Below are 21,718 nucleotides of genomic sequence, written 5' to 3'. Positions count from 1 at the left end.
GACAGGAGCTGGTGTCTTGGTCTTGTATTAGATGCCTTAGATGCCCAGTAAGCTAAGGGAAGTGTTACGTAATCTGCAGTGAAGGGAAAGCATGTAAATGTTTCAAAAGGATCTTGCTGGACTTGCTGTTTATCTCTCAGCCTCTTCTGTGGAACGTGTGGTAGGTTCTCTGTCTCACAGTTTATAGGGGTATGCTAAAACAAAGTGGTTTGTATGCATATGAGAACTGGGTGTTTACTGAGAGAAGGAGAAATAATTAAATACACTTGGAAATCAAAGTGCTGAGATAAAACTTGAAGGTAATAAAGAGGAAGTTATGTGTAGGGATGATCTGAGTGGGAATTGCAAGAGATGAAGTACAGCAGATGTAATAAAGCAACTTCAGCAATCACAGGCATAGCAGCAGTGTAACTAAGTATCTTTTAGATGGTTGCTTTTTCAGGATTTGTCCTCGGAGCTGACTGAGGAACTGACCAAGAGATAATGTGATGCATGCTAGGAATGCTTAGCTTGCATCACCAGCAATCAGAACAAAATGTATGCTTTTGACTGAAAATGGTGTGGCTCAACTCATCCAGGGCCTCCAGAGAGAGAAGGGAACAAGTGTATTGATGGTGCCCACAGACTTTGTGTGAGATGGGATTGCTCCAAGATGATCTTCATCACATGGAAACCATCCCTAAAATACTTTTATTTCCACAGAATTTTGGCGAAAAGTGGAAAGGGGAAGAGTTCTTGAATTGTAGGATTCAAGCAAAGCAAGACCAGGAGGAATTGGTGTGGTTTGCTAATGATAGGCCTTGCAGCAGCTGCAGAGGAAGACAGCTTTTATTTTGTGTAAGGACAGGAGGAGATTTAGCAACGTCAGTAGAGAAGCTTCTCTCTTGTATAGGTGCACCTGGCCCAATGAGCGATTTCTGAAATGAGGCAGAGGAGTTCAGACCTTTTATCTTTAGATTTCTGCTTCCTCCCATAAACCTCCTGGTGAAAGTTGTGGTGGTTTTGTGACTTCTGTGCTTTTTTGCTGGGACTTAATCTGAGTACCAGCCATTTTCCCAGGCGCTGTTAAATATTTTCCACTTGTGAGCTGGGAGGATAACCTGAATTTACTGGAGATTGGAGCAGTAGCCAAAAACCTCGATGCAGTTTCCAGCCCTGCTGAAGACCTTGGGTAAGGCATGATTTTTGCACTCTGATACCCAGTTTCAGCGGCAGTAAGCTGTAAATTGACTGACTTGGCCATTTAGCAAAGCCTCTGCTGTGCTTTCTTCATGCCTTAATTGCCCATTTGAGCAATGGGAATAATAGCAGTGCCTTAACTCACAAGCCTGCTGTGAGCATAGGTATCTTAACAGCTGTAAAGCCTCCACATACTGGACCAGTGGGATCCTCTGATCACCATGGGTCATTAACTATCCAAGGCAGACTCCTACATGAGAGGAAGGGACCTAGAAAAGATACTTGTTTTACGTGGTGGGTGGAGGTCACGTCACTGCTTGTAGGGAAGGAAAGCCTCTAAATGTGGAACTTGTTTTTCACAGTCTGATACAAGATCACTTTTAAAACAGCCCTTCCTTTAAGCAAGTAGAGCACAACAAAAGGTAATGTAAAATGCGACAGGATGAGAGTGAGTGAAAATTATTTACAGCATGATATTTGCAGTGCCCCTCAGTTGAACCAAATCTGCTCATCACCAGGAAGCCCAGGAGATCAGACTGATGCAATTCTCCTTAGCATCTCACTCCTCTTAACCAGCAGTAGCCAACTTTCCCACATGCTGCTTTTTGTCTCTGTCTTGGCTAGAAGATTAGTCATGAAAAAATCAAGTCAGGTTCAAGAAAGGACATGTCTTTTCCTAGCAATGTTGGGGTTCATCTGTATCACAAGAGTTTCCTGATGGAGCAGGTCACTGAACTCTGTAAGGCCAACAGCTGACTCTTTGTGTGCTTAAAACTGGAGCTGCCCTGAAGTGCCTTGGACATCAGATTTGTTTGGTATCCCCTGGCTGAGTTTGGAGGTCACTGGGTGTTCAGGTCCTGTGAAAAGTCGTGTGGCAGTTTCCAGGAGTGGTCTTGTTTTGAAAGAGATGTGTTTAAATTCCTGCTTGTGGAAGTGTTGAGGTGGAAATGTTTCCATTGCTGTGCAAATATTCAGTGTGGTAGGCTTCAAGACATCTTTGTACCCCAAACACAGCTTTGGGTTTCTTCTTTGAATAGCATCTGGTACTGTAGCTCAAGAGCTTCCTTTCAGAAAATGAGTATTTTTGGTTGTTACAGTTTATAAGCCAGACCTGATGTTTTATAAGGCAAAATCACTGTGTACTGAAGCTTTTCCCAGTAGTGCAGAGGTTCGGGCTGTGTAAGTAAGCAGTGTCAGTCAAAACAACTTGAAGAGATAGCTGCTGAATTCACCAATGTGTTGGCGAATGGACAGGGAAATGGGGACAGGAGAGAACAGCAGTGCTTGTGGGCCACAGGTAAAACCAACCTGTGGGAGGAGACATTATGCTGCTCTGCTTGTAGCATGTTATCCTCCAATCTGTGCATCTCATTGGGGAACGTGAAGATACACAGAGAAGCCGTTGGGGAGGGAGGAAAGAGGTACAGTGATTCATCAGTGGTACAAATCACAAACCATCTGCGTTTTTCTAACACATCGTGAATGAGTCAAATGGGGAGCTATGCAGCTATAGACACACAGGTTACTAATGTTTTCTGTTAATTACTGAGCTCTTTCCTCTCTACTGGGAGTTCCCTAGACTCTTTCAGCACTGCAGTTGGGGTGAATGAGGCTGATGGAAGGGCTGCTTCCCATATTGGACAAATAGGGTTGACCCAAACCTCCCAGAGGTATGTGTACTGCTTGTCTCGTTCAGACATGACATGCTGGTGACAGAAGTTTCTTCTGTTTCCTTTTACACTCAAATCGAAACACTTCTTAGAAGTGGTCACCAAAACAGTCTTGTGGCCTTAGCCTTCTGTCCTTCCCCTCCATCAGGTCCTCTGGGCGCTTTTTCCCTTTTCCTGCTGTGGTGTGTGCCATGTACGTGTCAGAGCCTAGGCGTGGGACACTAGGGGCTATTTCTTGAGAAGTGAAAGCTCTTAGGTTTTTTGGGGTTTTTTTGAGAAATTTGGAGCTCATTTCTACCTTGCAGCCTTGTACAAGGGACACCTAGAATGTGCATGTGATTTTTATTTTGTTTTCTCCTTTGCAATTCACCTGAAAAAGTGTTGGAGTGCCTTGATAATTTTATTTGGAAAAAGTTAACACTAAACTTTTAAAGGCAGGGTGCTGTGGTTTCCAGAGCAGAAGAATTTGATTTGAGAAGGGAGACAAGTAGTGTAGTAGTAGTAGTACTATTAATACAAGTAATAGTAAAGCAGGAAAACTTCTGCACTGTTGCTTGAGTTTTGTAAGCAAAGTGAAAAAATCAAATGTCTTGATTCTGTCTCAGCTCGTGTTCTTTCTGCTTTGGAAGAATTCGACTTAGAGTGTCTCTATAGTAACAATAAATCTGAAGAGAAAAAATACATGATAATATATAATACATTGGAAATGTGTACAGCTGGTCCTTGTCTAGGTGGCAGTGTTATGGAATGACAGATGACACAAAGGAGAAAGTGGACCAGTTGTTGCTGTTAAGATATTTGATCTAAACAAATAAATTATTACTAAAAACTGTTTTAAGCAAAGAATACTTACTTTTAACATACCCACCCTTTCCTAGAAAAAATACTGCTCTTTAAAGTGTATCTGAAAAGAAGTTAAGCTGAACATTCTAACAGGATAAACTATTCTTTTCTGCATAACATAAAAGACAGATGCATCCAGGGTGTAACCCACTAAGCTGAAGGTAGTGTCTACAGATAATTTTGACTTTGTGTCTGTGCGTCTCTTGTCCACCTACCACATGATGCTGGATGAAAACTCAATATGAAAAATTATTTATATCCAGTGACTTTAATTTTGTCCAATGGCAAGAACTCCATGAGTTGCCCAGACAAGCAATTAAACTTATTAGAATGAATGTTTTTATAGCATTTCTATTTCTCTCATTGGAAGTGCATTGGTCTTTATTTCTCTCTTCAGAACATGCAAGTATCCACCCTAGGAGTAAACACTAAATACACCACTGATGAGAGGAGATTATTTTGACAGGGTACATGACTATTATTTTGGAGCTTGCTGCCCCTGGAAACCGCCAGTGGAGGGTGTTGGATAGAGGATCAGCCCCTCTGTGGGTGTTCAGAACATTTGCTGATCTGACTGTACCTTGCATGGGTTGTTCGTGCATCATCTTGCTTGGAAGAGCTCAGTTTGTATTTCTCCTTCCCAAGGGAGAGAGCAAGGCCTCAGCAGGGCATCCACCATCACCTTCTGGGTTTGGAGTGTGCAGTCAGGTGGCACTGGGATTTGGGGTCCTTTTGTGTCCCTGAGCATCTCTGACTCCAGATCAGGGCACCAGCCAAGTCACAGGTTCAGCAGGACATGGATGCACGTGCCTCTGGCAGAAGCACACACCACAAAAAAAAAGCTTTTCCCAGACTGCACCAACTTCACAAACCAGTGTGAGCTGCAGCAATCGCAGTTACCCACATGTCCCGTTTTGTGTGCAAGCTGTGGGTTGCCAGCCCTTTTTCTTGTGGAGAAAGCAGTGGCTGGGAAGCAAGGAAATCTGGATTTTGTCCCCACGTCGGCACTCTGGTGCTCTCCCTCCTGCTCCAGTGTGTGCCCTCCTGGAGAGGGACCATCTCCTACTTTCACCGAGATTAAGGCCACTGTCTTAGGTGGAATAAGTGACTGTTGCTACAATACAAGTATTTTTTCAGGGCATGAACCGGTTTGTAAAGTGCAGTTTCTAATCACTAGTAGATATTTTCACAAAGCAAAAAAGCTAGTTGGATCTGCAAGCCTGCATTTAAAAAAAGGGAAAAAAGTACAGGCCAGTGATTGCAGTTTGGTACTTGTAATAGAAAATTCACATCATGCAATGTTCATCTTCCCCTTTTCTGGGAAGGGGTTGGCCTCTTGTGTTCATTCCACCATTTTCTCTACATCTTTGGCTTAGCAGCAGCTTGAATGAGAACATTTTAGTTCAAAAAGAACAGCCCGTTAGTAGTGTATTCTGAAGTAAACCTATTGCATGGTGCTGCCACACAACCTATTTTGGTGAAACCTACAAAGGGGGTTTTTTCCCCCCAAAATTACCTGCGTTTTTCAAAGTTCTTCTATCTCTACACAGTGGTCACATCACAGCTGAGCTGTTAATGTTAAGAGGCACCTTTCATATGATTAATTTCATCATGCAGTTCTCCAGGATTTTCTACAGCTGTTGGTGCCTTTTAAAAACCCTTTCATTCTACCCTCAGCCCACCAAAACTTCTGATTCTTGTTTTATCTTTGTGTTTTTAGAGTCTCTCAGTGACTGTGCTTTGGGAGGGGTGCAGGGCAGAGATATGCACTGGGTTTGCTTCTGCCCCCATTCATGTGTTGACATCCAGTTTCACAGGGCATGTTACTGGAGAAGTCAGGAGTCCCAGAGGCAGTTTGGTTTGCTGATCACCTTTGAAAGGTGTGAGTCTCTCATCCTTAAAAGAAATAAAAATTACTAATTGCTGCTTTCCTGTAGAAAAATATTCATGGTCATGGCATCCTGTTACAGACATCTATGTGGGAATTTTTTATAATTAGAAATGTCTGCACCAACATATGCAAACTTTCAATTTTATTTTTTCATGTATGCAAAAATTTTGCTATAACAATATACTGTATACTCCCCCTTAAATTGGGGTTTATTCAGCTTACAAAAAACTGTAGACGTGTTGGAGCTCTGTGCTGGTCTGACTTAAATTCTGTTTTAAAAGCTCTGCCCTAGTTCACAAAACCTGCCTTTCTTTCTGTGTGTTTTTTGTGGTTTTCTTTTTTTTTTGTAAATCGTTAGAGTCCCAATCTATCATGCAGGAATTATTTGCCCTGGTTTGCTTCCGCTTATTCTTCTGTATGTAATTAAGCAATGTTTTTAAGTGTTTTATCACAGAGGAGAGCAACAGCATGTTTTTTGCTGTGCTAGCTGATGTGCTTTTTGATATTACTGTAGCAGCTGCATGCTGAAAACAGTTCTAAGGAAGGAAGAACATCACCCTAGGCGTGTTCCCTTTTTTGCATCGTGAAACGTGTATCTCCCCTCTCATCCTTGTATTTGTAGGAGAAAAACGTTGCCACATCTTTAATGAATGTGAGTTCAGCATCTCTGATGGGGGAGCAGGATGGCAGTTCTGCCCTGTGCCACTTGTGTTTGCCTTGCTGCAGCCTTCGTGGACAAAGAGTAGGTGGTCAAGGGAGGATTATGATGCTGTCAAGTAGTATCAGTTCATTTCTGCTCCACTCTGAACCTGAGCAAGACTTCTGGGCTGCCACACAGGTTGGAGTTGAGTGTTAAGATGCTCAGAGGGACACAGCATTTGCATCCTGGGCAGGTCAGGGACCCACAGGCTTGGAAGGTTGTGAGAGGAGATGACTGAAGATATCCAGGAATGAGCAGTCACTGAGGTCCATCACAGTGTGGTTGGTCGCATGTCTTGGAAAGGCTGGCAAATTCTTCAGCTCAGGAAAAAGGGTGGTGCAGGTGTCTCTGCTTTAAAAGCAACCTGCAGTGTTTGCAGGGTGGTGATCAGCAGGGCCTGGCTGGTGTCCAAGGGCAGAGCATGGCAGCTGTGTTGAGGTCTGCTGAGATCCACTTACTGTGAGATAATGTGGGATGATATTCCAGAAGAACCCAGGACTGGACAATTTGTGCCCAGCAAGTCCTTGCTAGTGAGCTCTGTGCTGTATACCTCCTCTGTTACTTCTGCTGTGTCCTCAGGCTGGGGAAGGGGCGTGGGAAAGCGCTATGGAGGAGTTTTTACCTTTGTGATGTTAAATGTCATGTTCAGACAAGGGGGCTGTGGGTGTTGAATTACAAGGGTGTAATTTGCTGTTGCTTGTCCTGTGTAGCAGAGAGGACGCTGTTTGTGGAGACTGAGCTCCTAAGCAGTAAAGCAATAAAACGTTTCCATCCTCTTCAAACATCAGCCAGCCCTTGCAAATGAGCACTGCTATATATTTGTGTGCTTATTTGCAGTTATCCTCATGCTGGTGGTTTTCCCACTGTTCATTTTCAAATGAGGCCAGGTGCTGGGAACTCTCTGCCAGCACAGGGCAGAGCAAACAATGCAGCAAGATGAAAAAATAAAAAAAAATATTTTACTGGCAAATTACACAAATGTCCCCCACGTGTTTGGGGTTTTTCTGTTTGTTTGTTTTTAAAAAGTAAGGTTTATCTGTGAAAAGTAAAGATCCATTTGCACTGCCTGGGAGGTTCAACCTCTTTCAGGCTCTCTTTACTTTATTCCAGCCCTTGGCTGAAAGTGAAATGCAGCACAAAGCATTGATATTTCTGATGCACTTTTTCCTTTCTGCTAAAATTGAAGTTTTCCATGCTTTTTAATTTGATGTATCTTCAAATTTGGTTGTCTTTAGACAGCGAAAACAAGCAGCATCTTGCCCTGTCTCCCCCCTGCCCTACCACTTCCCCAGCCACAGCTCGTGGGGTTTTGAGTGATGTTTTGTACAACCGAGCTGTGTCCAGGTGGAGAATTCCTGCTCTGCCACCACCTTGGAGGAGCCTGTGGGAACAGCATTGCAGAAAAGGAGTTCAGTTTCTACCCAAATATTTGCCTTTTGTTGTGGTGGAAGTAGGGTGAAAAATTTAGCTGTGTGCACAAGGTTAAAGATGGGAGAAAGTGAAAAGATTTCAGTATTCAGCAAGAGAAAACTTTTGGATTTGTTTTCATCGTCCCCTAGCTTGAGCTGTACAGTTACCTTATGCTGATGGAAGGTGGCATTGCTCCACAGGCAAGCAGTTTCCAGTGCCAGCCAGGCCTAAAAGCATAGTTTATTTTTCCTGTGTGACTCTCTGCAGTTTCCCCAGTCTGGGGCCAGGTGACCAGATAGGAAATCTGGCATTTCCTCAGTCATGCACAGATCCCACTTCATTCTCTTGTCAGATGCAAGGACTGTGGCTGGATTATTTCATTATTTAAACAAATTTCAGAAATTAAGACTGGTTAGGGCTTCAATCATAAGTGCTGTGGCACACTTTTGGAGAGATAAGTTTAAAAGAAGGCATCATTTCTGACTTGTGTGCTCCTGTCTTGGATGGCTTTGCTGAAGCAAAGCAAATGGAAAGTTTTTGTTCCTGCACACAGGTTCTCTGTGGTTTGGTTTCAACCTCATTCACAATGACAGATTCTGCTTGGAGCCAAACACTTTTGTTTTTCACCTGGTTGCCTTTTGCTGCTTTGTGTATTTGCTCATTTAAAAAGAAAATTCAAAAAATGAGATTTTTCTTTTTTTTTCCTTTCAACCCCCTGCAGTATGGGGAGGCAAACAAGAGATGTGGCAGGTGAGCTGGAGGGATCAGGATAGTCCTCCCTCCCCATGTGCGGTGAGTACACAGTGAGCTCACAAGGCAGCTGCTGACCCTGCACTGTGGGCACTCCACAGTGGCAGCAGCCCAAAAAAAAGAGGTTATTTGTCCATGGTCCTGCCCATAACAAAATATAAGGATAAGAGGACCAGCTGTAAGGATAGAGGTTGATGTGACTGTGGTGCGGCCCCACATTGACTATCAGACGTGGATTTTGCCGCTTGAAGGAATGCATGTCCTGTGGACAGGGCTCAGGAGACAAAGTGCAGCTCAGGTTCCCATCAGGATTGCTAAGCCATTGCATTGGAGGAGCTGAAGTGGCATCATTTACCAGTTTTGACTGGAGCAACGCTGCATATTTAAAGCTGTCTGCTGGGGCTTTGGTTTTCTGGCAAGTGGCTCATGTTTGAAAGCTGTGAGATACTCTTGATGCTTTCTCTAATGTTCTGGGATGAGCTGTGGCAGTCCCTGCAAATGTATATGATGCACCTCCCAAGGATGTGTCTGGGGGGGGAGTCCAGCCCTCTTTTGGAACCTTGTATTGCTTTATCCCAAACAACATCCTTACTGAGGTCCTGGATGAGCTACTGCATGGAGATCCCAATAAATCCTTCTTGCTCGGGTAAGTGTTGAGCTTCTCCTCCCCATCGTTTAGGGTGTGGGTCAAAGGGACAGTCTGTAGCTAGTTATGAGTGCCCAAGACTATACATCTTAGACTAAAAGTCATTTATTACTTTAATTGACCTCTAAAAAGAAGCATTTGACTTGAGCTTGATTTCTTTGGTGCATCGTGATTCTCATGTGGCAGAAAAAAAAAGCTACTCAAAGTGGGGGGTTAGAAAGCCAGCAATTAGACATGCAGAAAACCACTCTGTGGAAATTAAGAAGGAAGAGAAGCAACAATCTGTACAATTTTCTAGAAAAACTGTAGCAGACAATTTTTCATCTTTCCACACACTTAGGTATGTTTTGAAGGGACCTTGGCCCTTCCTTTGTATTGGAGCATCCTTGTTTGAGACCAGTCCTCCTGTCCTGAGAAGAGTTGGGAGCTTGGTGCAGCAGAGAGCTTGCTGAGCTTCTAGAGACTGGGGAATTCAAAACATTTAGTCTGACTTTTAAAAAACCTTTGATTGATTCAAAGCTGTAACCTAGTGTTTCTCCTTCTCCACTCTTCCTCTTCCATCACTTTCCTTTATGTTCCTAGCTTTTTCTTCCTGTGGAGGCAGGGGGAAGTTCAGTGAAATATAAATAAGCCTTGCTCTGTCTTTGATGTCCTTCAAATTTTCTTTCTTTTGCTGATGTTGCCACATGAATTTTGCATGAAATCATACATTAAAACAGGAGCAGACCACTAGGTGCAGCTGTGGCCTGGGAGGGAGAGCAGAACTCAGAGGAGCATCCCAGGAGCCATGGCTCCATTTTCATTACCCTGGCCCAGGACACTGCCTGGCACCTCTCTTCCCTCATCTAAGTCAGTATCACAAATATTACAGGATCTACAGGGAGGAGTGAGATGACTTGATCACCTTCACCCTGTTTCCAGCACCAGCTGGACTTACAGACCCTATTCTATCCCTGTCTCTCATCTTTTGGCCTGTTTCAGACAAATTTGGTATAAGGGAAGAAGCTTCAAAGCTAACTAATTTTCTGCCAGCACAGTTGAAAACAGGTGATCAGGAAGATGGGCATTGGGACAGTTGTTTGTCTCTAGCTGTGGATCCCACCTCTGGTGGGATGCAGCAAGTCACAGATCACAGCCAAGATATCTGTGGACAGACAAATGTGAGGTGAAGTAGAAGGGGAATTTTGAAGGCATATGTGGAAATCATGAAGAACATTCAGTGTGATCCAGTTTAATGGTCAATCAGCACAAACATACAGAAAACCAGGCATCCTTGGCGCTGTTCTTCTGTTTATCATTAAAAGGCAGAAAGAAAAAGAAAAGGAAATGTTGGCTCAGACAAATGCTTTGAAGAGTGGTGGTGACAATGGTGGTGGTCCTAGGTTAAGGGGGAATAGCACTGGGTCATCCTGACCAAGGCAGAGCTATAAGCCTGTGGGCAGTCCCATCCCTATTTCACAGAGCTCAGCAAATATGCTGTGTTTCCCAGGGAAGCACCTGGAGCTTAAATGCACCCTTGAAAGTCAGCCAGATGCTCTGTGCTTCACCAAGTGTGCAGGAGCATGCCTGGGCTGTGTCAGGGCTGGGAGGGGCAGGGGTGCCAGTGGCTGTGAACACAAAGCACCCTGCAGTTCTGCAGAGGCATCTGCACCATAGTAAATAGTGTCTGCATGGGGTCTTCTCCATGGTGTGTTTGGGGTTGCACAGCTTGAGTTTTACTGTGAAGGTGTTGCATGTCAAATTTGCACATGGAGTGTTTTGTGTACGGGGAATTGCTTCATGCTGGGCTTTGAGTGCGTAGAGCTGGAGCTGCTTCCTCTGGCAGTATACCACTCTGAGTTTCCATATGTACAGGAATGGTATGATATATGACAGGCAGAGCAGCACTATGCTCTGGAGACCTGCAGAGTATTCCTCAGCTGCAAACACAGCCGAGAAGCTGGTGGCTGCTTTCACAGTTTCTCTCATGCCAAGGCTCAAGCAAGAGGAGCAGATACAGGGACAGCACTCAGGTGGTTATAAAGCGTCTGCTGATGTTGGATGTGTCCGATGGGACTGAAGTGATATTTTATTTTGTTAGATCGTTGTGTCTTCGGATCTGGATGCAGCTTATCATTTACAATCTTCACAATAAGGAAGTGGACATTTGGTTAGATACGAGATCATGGTTTGGAAATGATCTGTAAAGATCACCCAGTCTGTCCCCCCTGAAGTGGGTAGGGGTATCTTCTGTTGGATCTCTAGTTCAAATTCTCCATTTAGAATACTTCTGCAGAATTCAGTGCAGGCCTGACCCACTCTGCAAATCTCCACTTTACAAACTGGAGGAGGACGGAAACACCAGTGCGTCTCCCACTCAATTCCAAGAACTTCTTGATTGTTAAATCTGAATTTTCTGTCAAGACTATAGAAGTATTATGAAGCCAGAGACCATCTGATCAGGAAGAATAGAAAATTGGAATTAATGATATATTTAAAAAAGCATCTTGTCAAATAGGGAAGTGACCTTTTTAATCTTATTTTTGATTAATGAAACTCTTTTGACAACTAAATTGCTCTTTTTCCCTCCATCCAGTCCTGATGAGTGCAGGTAGATCCTAAAAATGGTGGTGTAATTTTTCTTTGTGCTTGTTCTGACTGATGTTTGCCTCAAATCCTTCAAAAATTACATTTTACAGAATTCTCACATTTGGGAACTTTAAAAAGTGCTTCAGCATAAAAATAAAGCTTTAAAATGTTTTGGTTTGGCTTTTTTAATTCTGTAGGGAATGACATGCACAAGTTGGGACTCCATCAGTGGGGTCACAGGAAGGGATCTTGTTTAAAAGGAATCTGAGGGCTTCCATGGCCTTTGGTAGCTATTTCTGTCAATGTTGAGTGACAAGCGGTGTTTTAAGGAAACTTCTCTTCTGGAAAAGACTTGATAGGCCTCCACAACTCTGCTGTAGTTTCCTGCTACAGTTTCTTTGAGCCCACCTTTTCTCAAAACACAGACCTTCAGAAGTGTTGATCTGCATTAACTCTTCTTTCTGCCATTACTTTTACAACCAAGACAGATCTTATACTATAGCTTTATTTAGAAATCACCCATCATTAGTAACCACAATCATTTAGTAGACATATTTACAAGGTAAGTGACAGTGGGAAGTAATTAAGTTTAATATAAATCACACTCAATTTCAAGTCTGCAGGCTTCAAAATAGTAATTAATAGAATTGCAGCTTCTATAAAAAGATGCAGTATTTATAGCAGTATCTTCTTTTCCTAACTAAACATATTGAGTCTAGTGGAAATTAAAATCCCCTGTCTGTTCATCTTATTTGTTCCAGTCATTTTCTTCCTGTGGTGCACTTCATTGCTAATTACCCATTGCTTTTATTCTTTGTGGGGAGATTTTTGACTCTTAAAATAATGACGGAGAGGAGGAAGAATTCAGCAATATCCAAAATATGCACGTGCCTTGCAAATTTACACACCTTGAGCTGTGGCTTTCTGCTAAATCTGTGTTGTATTGATCAGTGCCTAACAACATGTGCTTTGTTTCACAGGTGTCATGCAGCTGACAGGTCTGCTGGCAGAGCTGATGGTCACAGCCAGGGCAGAAATTCTTTAAACAAAACAGTCAAATAGTCAGGGAAGTTTGGAGCTGTTTGCAAGATCTAGTGAGTTGGTTGCTCACCCTGTTAAAAGAAGTCACCATTTGGGACAACGACACACTGCCAGCAGCTGCCATGGCCAGCAAAAGGAAGTCCACAACTCCCTGTATGGTGCGAACCTCTGAAGTGATGGAGCAGGAAGGTGCCGAGGGCGTGGAGACCCCTAAAGAAAAAGGGACTGGTGCATTGCAGCAGGACTCCAAAAAAAATTTGCCTTCAGAAAACTCAGTCAAAGACTGCGAAGTGGTTGAGGCAAAGCCCCCAGCTGAAAATCAGTCTAAGAAACCCCAGGGCGGTTATGAGTGTAAATACTGCCCTTACTCGACACAAAACCTAAATGAATTCACAGAGCACGTGGACACTCAGCATCCAAATGTCATTCTCAACCCCTTGTACGTCTGTGCTGAATGCAACTTCACAACCAAAAAATACGATTCTTTATCTGACCACAACACAAAATACCACCCAGGAGAGACTAACTTTAAACTGAAATTAATTAAACGCAATAATCAGACTGTTTTAGAGCAGTCCATTGAGACCACCACTAACGATGGCACTGTCACAAGCAGTGGGCTAGAAAATGCAGAGTGTGATGATTCGCTTCATGGGGGAATCAGTGCAAACAAAGTGCCAGTGATGAAACCGGGGAAGCCTAAAGGGGAAACCAAGAAGGGATCTAAAAAGTCAGAAGAGGGAGTTATGGAAAACCACACGGATGGTGCTCTCCCCCGCATCATAACTGAAGCCACTGAAGCTATTGCCTGTATAAATGGAGACCTTCTCCATGATGTGTTAGCCCATGTTATGCCCTCTGTACAGCTGCCACCAAATATCAACCTTGTCCCCAAGGTCCCAGTCCCTCTGAACAGCACCAAATACAACTCTGCACTGGACACTAATGCAACCATGATCAACTCCTTTAATAAGTTTCCTTACCCAACACAAGCAGAGTTGTCGTGGCTGACAGCAGCATCAAAACATCCAGAAGAACAAATCCGAATCTGGTTTGCTACACAACGTTTGAAACATGGTATAAGTTGGTCTCCTGAAGAAGTGGAGGAAGCAAGGAAGAAGATGTTCAATGGTACTATCCAAGCAGTTCCCCAGACCATCACTGTCCTGCCAGCCCCTTTGGCAACTGCAAAAATGCCACAGCCTATCATACAGACAGCTTTGCCTTGTCAGATACTGGGCCAGACTGGCCTGGTTTTGACTCCTGTGTCAAATGGTTCAACTGTTTCCTGTTCACCAGTTACACTTGCTGTTGCCCCAAACCAGGGGCAAAAGAGGACGATACAGACCTTATCAAGTGCCCCAGAGGCCAAGCGTCCTCACATAGTTCAGGTGCCTGAGATTCCTGCCAAGCTGACTGCTGTTCCTGTGACACCGGCCAGCGAGCGGAAAAAGACCAAGGAGCAGATAGCAGAGCTGAAGGCCAGTTTCATGGCAAGCCAGTTTCCTGACGATGCAGAAGTCTACCGGCTTATAGAGGCAACAGGTCTTTCCAGGAGTGAGATCAAGAAGTGGTTCAGTGACCACAGGTACAGAAGTCAGAGGGGCATTGTGCAAATTCCTGGTGATGCTTTAGGGAAAGATCAAATAGCACCTTCAGCTGGGCGACATGGCCGGTCGTTTCACCCGTACACAGATTTCACTCCCCAGAGATTCAAAGAGAAAACTCAAGAGCAGCTTAGGGCCCTTGAGGAGAGTTTCTTAAAATGCTCTTTTCCTACCCAGGGAGAATTGGACAGGCTTCGAGTGGAGACTAAGCTGAGTAGGAGGGAGATAGATTCATGGTTCTCTGAGCGGAGAAAGATAAGGGACAGCATGGAGCAAGCTGTCTTGGACTCAATGGGATCATACAGAAAAATTAAGGATCAAGGAACTCCCAATGGTGCAATAAGCCAGGCAGAACTTCTGAGTAGCTCTCAACTCCCTGGTGCTTTATCTGGGTCCTCCACCACACTGAAGAAAACACAAGAGCAAATTCATCTATTGAAAAGCACATTTGCAAGGACCCAGTGGCCATCACCCCAGGAGTATGACCAGTTAGCATCTCAGACTGGGCTCACAAGAACTGAAATAGTTCGCTGGTTCAAGGAAAACAGGTCTTCGCTAAGAACAGGGTCACTTAAGTGGATTGACCAGTACCAGCAGCAGTATGCTGGTGATGGTCGTAACAAGCAAAGCCAGAAAAAGACCTCAAAACACGGTGAGAGTCCAAAGAATGGTAATGAGGTGTCTCGACAGCATTACCAGGAGCACAAAAAACTGAATGAAGAGAATGGGGGGAAGCCGGTGGTGAGAGCAAAAAGAGACTGCGAACCACTGAAAGACTCTTTGTTGGGGAATCAAGCCGAGGGTGTGGACAGGCTGGAGTGCAACAGCCACGATGGCCACGGCAGCGAGGAGAACGAGGAGCCGGCAGAGGTCAGCTGGGTGGAGGTGACGGTGGGCGAGGATGACGCTGCCTCGGACTGTACAGACAGCTGGAGCCAAACAGCCCCCGAGGGCCACACGGAGCTGGCAGACTTGGACTCAGAAAGTATATCTGGAGACAATTCCCACGTATAGACAGGTAATGCTGAGGGTGCCCTGTTTCTCTGAGCCTGCCTTTGCTGGGGTGTGCTTCCAGATTCTGTAGCCCTGATTCAGTGTAAATCCCTGGAGCCCGTCCCTGCCAGATGCTTGTGCCTGCTGGATGCCTGAACAAAAGGGAGACCCATTCCCCTTGTAGGTTAAAGCCAACTGCATGGTAGAGGAGGGGTTAGTGCCATTTGCTTTGTTTCTTGTCTCCTTGTGGGTCAAGTCCTGGATAATGGAGGTTTTCGTTATTTATATTTTTTTGGCAACAAGTGATTAAACCTTTAAACTTTCTGTCTTAAAACAACCTATGTAACCTCTGTAGCACTTTACATAAAACATGCTGGCTGAGCCACACGAAGAAATAGTAACTAACAGTAGTTGCTAATATTCCCCTTGGTGAGAGATCACTGAACAGAGGCTGTGCCTGTTTTTGCATCTCAGGTCCTTCCTTTGCAGCATCCTGCCATGTTGAAAACAAAAGGTCACTGGGGGAAGGGCCTAGGACACAGATGCTTCTTTATGCAAAAGCAAGCAAAAAAAGAAAAGGGGGGGGGGACTGAAGTGGCTCATGCAAATGTGCTTTCTTCTTCTTGCAAGTGAGAATTCTCTCCAGTCCCGCTTTGTTCTGCTTGCTCTCACTAGAGGCTTAGGAAATGCCCGAGACTAAGCTGTGTGGGTGTTTAGCAGCTCTTCTTCACAGGATCTTGAATTTAAAAGCAAGCTGCAGAGCCTGGCTTTAAAGGGAAGGTTATATGATCTTTCACAGTGTGAAAGGACTTGTTATTTGGAGAGCTGAAACCTGTTTCTGATCACAGTTGCACAGGTGTAAATCTGGATCGAGCACTGTCAGTATTTCTTGCATGTTGAATTGAGTTCACTGGAGCCTGTAACATTTTGTGCTCAGTATAATGGATCTGTCTCTCCCAAACCAGAGCTTCCTTAAACCACAGCTTTAGAGCTTATCCTACAGAAAGCTCAGCATCCTGCATTAAAAACATCCTGCATTAAAAACAAAGCATCCTGCATTGTGAGAGAACACTTCTTTGAGAAAATTAGTAATTTTCTGGTATCTAATAAGTAAAATATACTTTAGCATTAATTTAAAAAAAAGAAATACAAAAGTCAGGACTGATAGAAATACCTCCACATTTGTATTTAAGACTTCTGATATTATAGCTACCAGTACTTGGATTGAACTACCTGATACAGAGGTGCAGTTTTTGGTAGTGAGCACTGCGGGCTAGCACTCCACTTTCTCTGTGTGCAATACTTGACCAAGATTGTCTGAGCTGAAAACAAAAAAAACTGAAATAGTATTATTTTTATCTGTGAATTCTGTTAGCTAATCTTGAGAAATGTTTTGACAACATCTATATAACAAAATATTAAAGGTTCAGACTGCATTGCAAGGCACTGTACTGCATTATCCTTGAAAAAGTTGGTAATTAGGGATGTGAGGAACAGGTGTTACCTGTGTGTCAAAGGCAGGGATTAAAGGAAGAAGGATGTGGGAACATCAGCCAGAGGCACACTGGGGTGCCACTGCTTTGCAGCCACATAAGAAGGGAGAGCCAGGATCTGATCTGCCTTTTAACGTCAAATGTGTGATGAATAAATGCATTGAGTGATTATTTTTCTCTGTGTTGTTATTCCAGAACATTTCCCTCTTCCAGGTACAAATATTGATTCTGAGGAGAGGGAGCAGATCAGGGCCTCAGAGAGGTGATAGGGAGGAAGGCAGGAGCAGGGGGAGTTGCCTGAAATCCCTGTTTCTTACAAACCTCTTGTACTATGGAACCAAGATCTGCAACAGCTCTCTTCCAGCAGCATAGGTTTGGTGCCTGCGCTTTTGTGCTTGTGATCAATGTCAGGTACGTTGGAGTGAACCTCCTGTTTCTGTGCCCTGGTACAGATGTTGACCATGAAGCTTCATGGCTCTGGAGGTGCTCAAGTATTATCAGAGAGGAATTTTATAAGAACTTTAATCTCAGTTAAACTGTTGCCGAGTGATCCTTTCGATGAGGAGCTTTCTAGTGATTGTCTGTAAAGATACACCTAGTGAGAAATGTGCACTGGAGCAGGACCTGTGCTGCAAAGAGTGTGCAGTAATGGTCAGAGGGACATTTTGTCCTCTGCTCCTTGCCAGTTTCTCAGTGTGCTGGCCTGTGGACTTGAAAAAGTCTTTCTAATTTTCTTATATTCTGCCTGTAAGTCTCAGCTGAGAAATGCAAGTGCATTGTGCATTGTGGTGCACATGGAGGCATTGCCACAGTCGCTGTGACACACAATTTGGAATCTTTATACCCCACACTGATGGGACTCATGGAATAATCTCAGCTACTTTTTCTAAGCTTTTACTGGGCAGCCAGGCTTAGAAATTTTCAGCTAAAGCTTTGGTGTTAAATTAACAAGGTATTACCCTAAGTGACATCCAGGGTATGACTCCAAAGCAGAGACTTTTGTATGACCTGACAGAGAGCTTGTTTCTGTCAGTTGTCATAAAAGCTGGATTTTTCTTAACATGCTCCTCAGGTACCATATGTAAGAGGTGGACTGAAGAGCTGACAAGGGATTCCTCTTGTCTCTCACACAGCCACACTTAATGTGTGAGTCTTTCACTGCTGAACTATGCATCAGGCAGAAGCATGCTCATTTCATATTCCTGGTGTTGCTGTTTTGCCAGCTTGATCTATGTAGTCTAAAATGAATATTTGTTGGTGATTTACCTCCATACCTTCTTGACTGAATTTGTGTGTGGCTTTTGTAAAACTCAGTTCTTCCAGACCATCTCAGTCACTCTCTTCTCCAGTATGTAGCTTTAGGAGATTTTGGAACTATGTAGAGAGCATTTGTGTTACAGCCTAGATAGACCTTATGCTTTAAAAAATGGAGTTTTTCTGAAACTGATCCATGTTTGGCAGATGCTGCTGCAGCTAGAAGGAATTTCACAAGGGACTGGGCCTCTGTGAGAGCAGGATCCGTGCCAGGCTCTGCAATACCATCCTGGGACTAAGAAGTGGCTCTGTTACTAAGTCTGTATCTGAAGCTTCTGGCAAAATTTGATTTATTCCATGGAGCACGTCAGCTTTCTTGAACAGAGAGGCTGGGAGCCTGCCCCCATAGGGTACTGGGCCTTCCAGATGTTGAGTGCTTCTGTAAGGTGCACTAAAGCCACCTCTGAAAGTGTTCCTGAGACTCTAATGGAGCTCTGTGTCCCTCTTGTAGTGAGGCCCAACTGCTCTGTCAAGAGAGTGCTTTAGCTCCCTTTCCATCAGTAGAGAGGTTCCTGTGTTCCTACAGCACAGGTCAGAATTAGCTCCCTTGTCCTCCTCTGTGCAAACTCGACAAACAGAAACTGGTTAATCTGAATTAAATACAGCAAACTACAGCTCAGAGAGGAGAGCAGGACCAGAGCATCCCAGCGTTTGGCAGATTCTGCTGGCTTTCTTCAGTGTTGTCTCCCTGTGGGGTTTTCCCAAGATCAGAGCTTTTGGTTTTTCTCAGAATGATTTGGTTTTTTTCCCCCATCACCATCTTTCCACAGTAAACTGTCTTTTTTTGGAGTTATTTCATTACCTCCTTTTTTAAGCATGAGCCCTGCAAGATGTAGGCACCAAAGCCTGTGGCTCATGGTGGGAACGAGCTGAACATCCTGAATCTTGATGGCTGTGACCGCTGCTCTGTGGAGATTTGCCAAAGTCAAACCATGTGTGAAGGTTGCACAGTAGGAAAAAAAGAGGCCTGAAGGCAGTCATCCATTGCATCTGCTGAATGCATGATTCTGAGCATCAGAGGTAGGCTGGGTCCTCTTGGCATCTCCAGCCCCTTCTGCACTGTTGCAGGAGCCGAGATCACTTGTTTGCCAGTGACCCAGTGCATCTGAAACCACTAAAAGTGAACATCACTGGAGTTTCTCACTTTCTGCCCAGGTTCTCACTTCTCTTGAGGCTTAGGGTTCTGTTTAGAAAAGCTCTCAGCAGTGTCTGCTACTGGTGCTGGGCCCCAAGTCAGCATCCTGAAGTAACTTAGCATGGATTGACCAGTCGTTTTTGCAGAGTTCAGGTCACCCTAAAACATCTGATGGAATGAGGCTGAAGTAGGGAGGACATGCTTTTTCCCCTGAAACAAGTGAAGTGCATTAGAGACCCAAGCTCTAATATAATGAAAGATTGCAGAGGGAGAAGCAAAACCCAGTGCAGCAATTAAAATTTTCCAGTGAGTCAGGATGAACAGGGGTCTGTGTGGGAAGGTCTCAAGGGTGGGGGAAGGACTTTTCCCCTTGATGTTGGTACAAGCCTATGGCCTTTTCCTGAGCTTGACTGCATTGCAGATGCCAGATAGAGCTCACTCTTTTTGTGGGAAATAGCAGACCAGATAGCAACATCCATAAGAGGTGTGAAATAACAAGTTAGCTCAGGTTTCAGTGAGCACTGCTGCAGGGTGGTGGGTGAAAAGGATGTTTGCACTTCTTGCACATTCACACCTCAGTGTGGAAAAATTGAGCATAATCCCTGTCATAGAGCTCTTGCTTTTTGCTGGGAACTGGTGATCTGTGTGAATTGGTGGCTATTTGAAGGTTGGGTTTTGAGAGGTCATTTTTTTAATCTCTGGTTGTGGAACCTTTATGTAGGTTGCAGGAGTCATAGCAGAACCAGGAAGTTGCTCTGCAGAGCACAGGCACATCCAACTTTTTCCATTGTCTTTTAGTTTGTATAATTTTCAAAAATCACGTAAAACAAAAGGTATTTCGAGGGGATTTACTGGGGGAGAAAGACCTGAAGTCTTCTTGGTTTTAGCACTGTCTGTCCTGTGGTTGCAAAGTAGTTGCCCCAAACGTGTGCATGCATCATCTTTGAGTCAGTGTGAGAATCTGCCGGAGCCAAGGCTGGACCGTATATCCCTTTGGAAGTCTGTAGGGGATTATTAGCTGGGTGTTACATGCAGCAAAAATGCAACACCCTACCACATGAGGCTGTGATAGGGATAGGCCTCAGGGTACAGCTAACACAAAATAGTGTTACCATATGTGCAGGGATATAAACCAGATCTCATCATAGTTAACAGTTTGTAGTAACATAGTTCAAACAGTTCATAGTGCCTTAAAAAATAATATGCTGCTGTTATAATTTCTGCAGGGGTACTCCTCAGCTGCACTGTCCTGATGTTGAAGGGGAAATGCTGTCTGAAAATAGAAGAAAACTCTATTTTCCTGCCTGGGTGAGAGAGTGTGTTGTGACTCCAGGTCTCAAACTGTGCTTGTGGAGGCACAGTAAGAAATACTCTCTTGGAGCGTCGTCATGGAATTCTTGATAGTGCCAAAGTCCTACTACTGCATTGCAAAAGAGAAGAAAGAAAAAGGAAAAGGTTCTTGTACATAGTTTTCTCTTAGTTTCTCTCCCACCCACTTTCCTGCCCAGCCTCTTCCTCTACTGCAACAGATTTGTACAACATAAGAATTTTTGTTAATTTTTTTAATAGGTGCAAGTTATTCTTGCATATAATGCAATTGAGAAATTTTGGGGTTGGTTGGGGAGAGGGAAGTGTCTTTTGTGGAGGAGGGAGGTTTGGTTTTTTTTTTCCTGAAGTGTTCTAAGAAAGAGTTGCAATCCTTTGGAGTTGTCTTGGTGCAGATCAACACCTGAGCCCAGATCCCCACTCCAGTTTACATTTCAGACCAGTTAAACATGTTCTGGAGCAGTGGGGTTTGATTTTTTTTGTTATGTTGTTTTGACTTTTTTGTTTTGTTCTATGGCCACCTGCTACTGATTGAAGTATTTAAATCTCTGCTTTTCCATGCTCCTACAAGGCAAGTCTTCTCCAGCTCCTGTACTTCACTTTTCACCAGCCAGCCCCACCTATGGGTCTCTGAAGATTTGGCTGGAATGACTTTAATTGATTATTGGTTTGGTTTTGGGGTCCTTTTTTTTAGCACTTTTTGTTTAAACATGCAGTACAACTCCCAGAGGGATTGAAATGAGGAAATTAGGATGCTTCATAATCCAAACTTATTTGTGTTTCTTTGTCTGGTACAGCGATGGACACCATAACCAGCAGCCTGCCCTCCAGCTTTAGACCTTGTAGCGCACAGCAGAAGTTCCTTATTAATCCTTGCCACTAAATTTTTAGATCACTCCTAGGTTCCTGAGTGCACTTTTTTTCAAATACTGCTAATTTGGATTTGTGTGGGGATGTCTGTCTGTGCATGTGTGAGGAGGGAATGGAGGGAGAGCAGGAGCCTGGGTGCAAGAGCTGTCTGAGGAGCTGGGCTGGAAAACTTGTCCACCTTTCAGTACGCTGCGATGCTAGGGAGTTTGAATAAACCCAACTTTTCTAACTTGTTGCTCATTTGTTGTAACTCAATAAAACAAAGGCTAAAAATTTTGCTAA

At 44.0% G+C, this 21,718-nt stretch overlaps 1 protein-coding gene across 4 annotated transcripts in view; it reads left to right on the top strand.

Annotated features, from left to right (window-relative positions):
• The window catches only part of ZHX2 (zinc fingers and homeoboxes 2), a 73,686-nt gene extending 51,968 nt beyond the window's left edge, over positions 1 to 21,718 (top strand). For all 4 annotated transcript variants that reach the window (XM_014257056.2, XM_005516932.3, XM_088052009.1 and 1 more), the window contains 2 exons: positions 12,638 to 15,323; positions 20,467 to 21,718. In XM_014257056.2, the coding sequence (XP_014112531.2) occupies positions 12,821 to 15,319 (2,499 nt within the window). In that variant the 5' untranslated portion in view covers positions 12,638 to 12,820 and the 3' untranslated portion in view covers positions 15,320 to 15,323; positions 20,467 to 21,718. The remainder of the gene's footprint in view (positions 1 to 12,637; positions 15,324 to 20,466) is intronic.

This window comes from Pseudopodoces humilis, chromosome 1, assembly GCF_049639895.1.
Source record: "Pseudopodoces humilis isolate 2021_Gansu_Grassland_sample_001 chromosome 1, ASM4963989v1, whole genome shotgun sequence".
NCBI classification, from domain to species: domain Eukaryota; kingdom Metazoa; phylum Chordata; class Aves; order Passeriformes; family Paridae; genus Pseudopodoces; species Pseudopodoces humilis.
The sequence above is the reverse complement of the archived record's forward strand: the minus strand, read 5'-3'. Positions and strand labels throughout refer to the sequence as shown.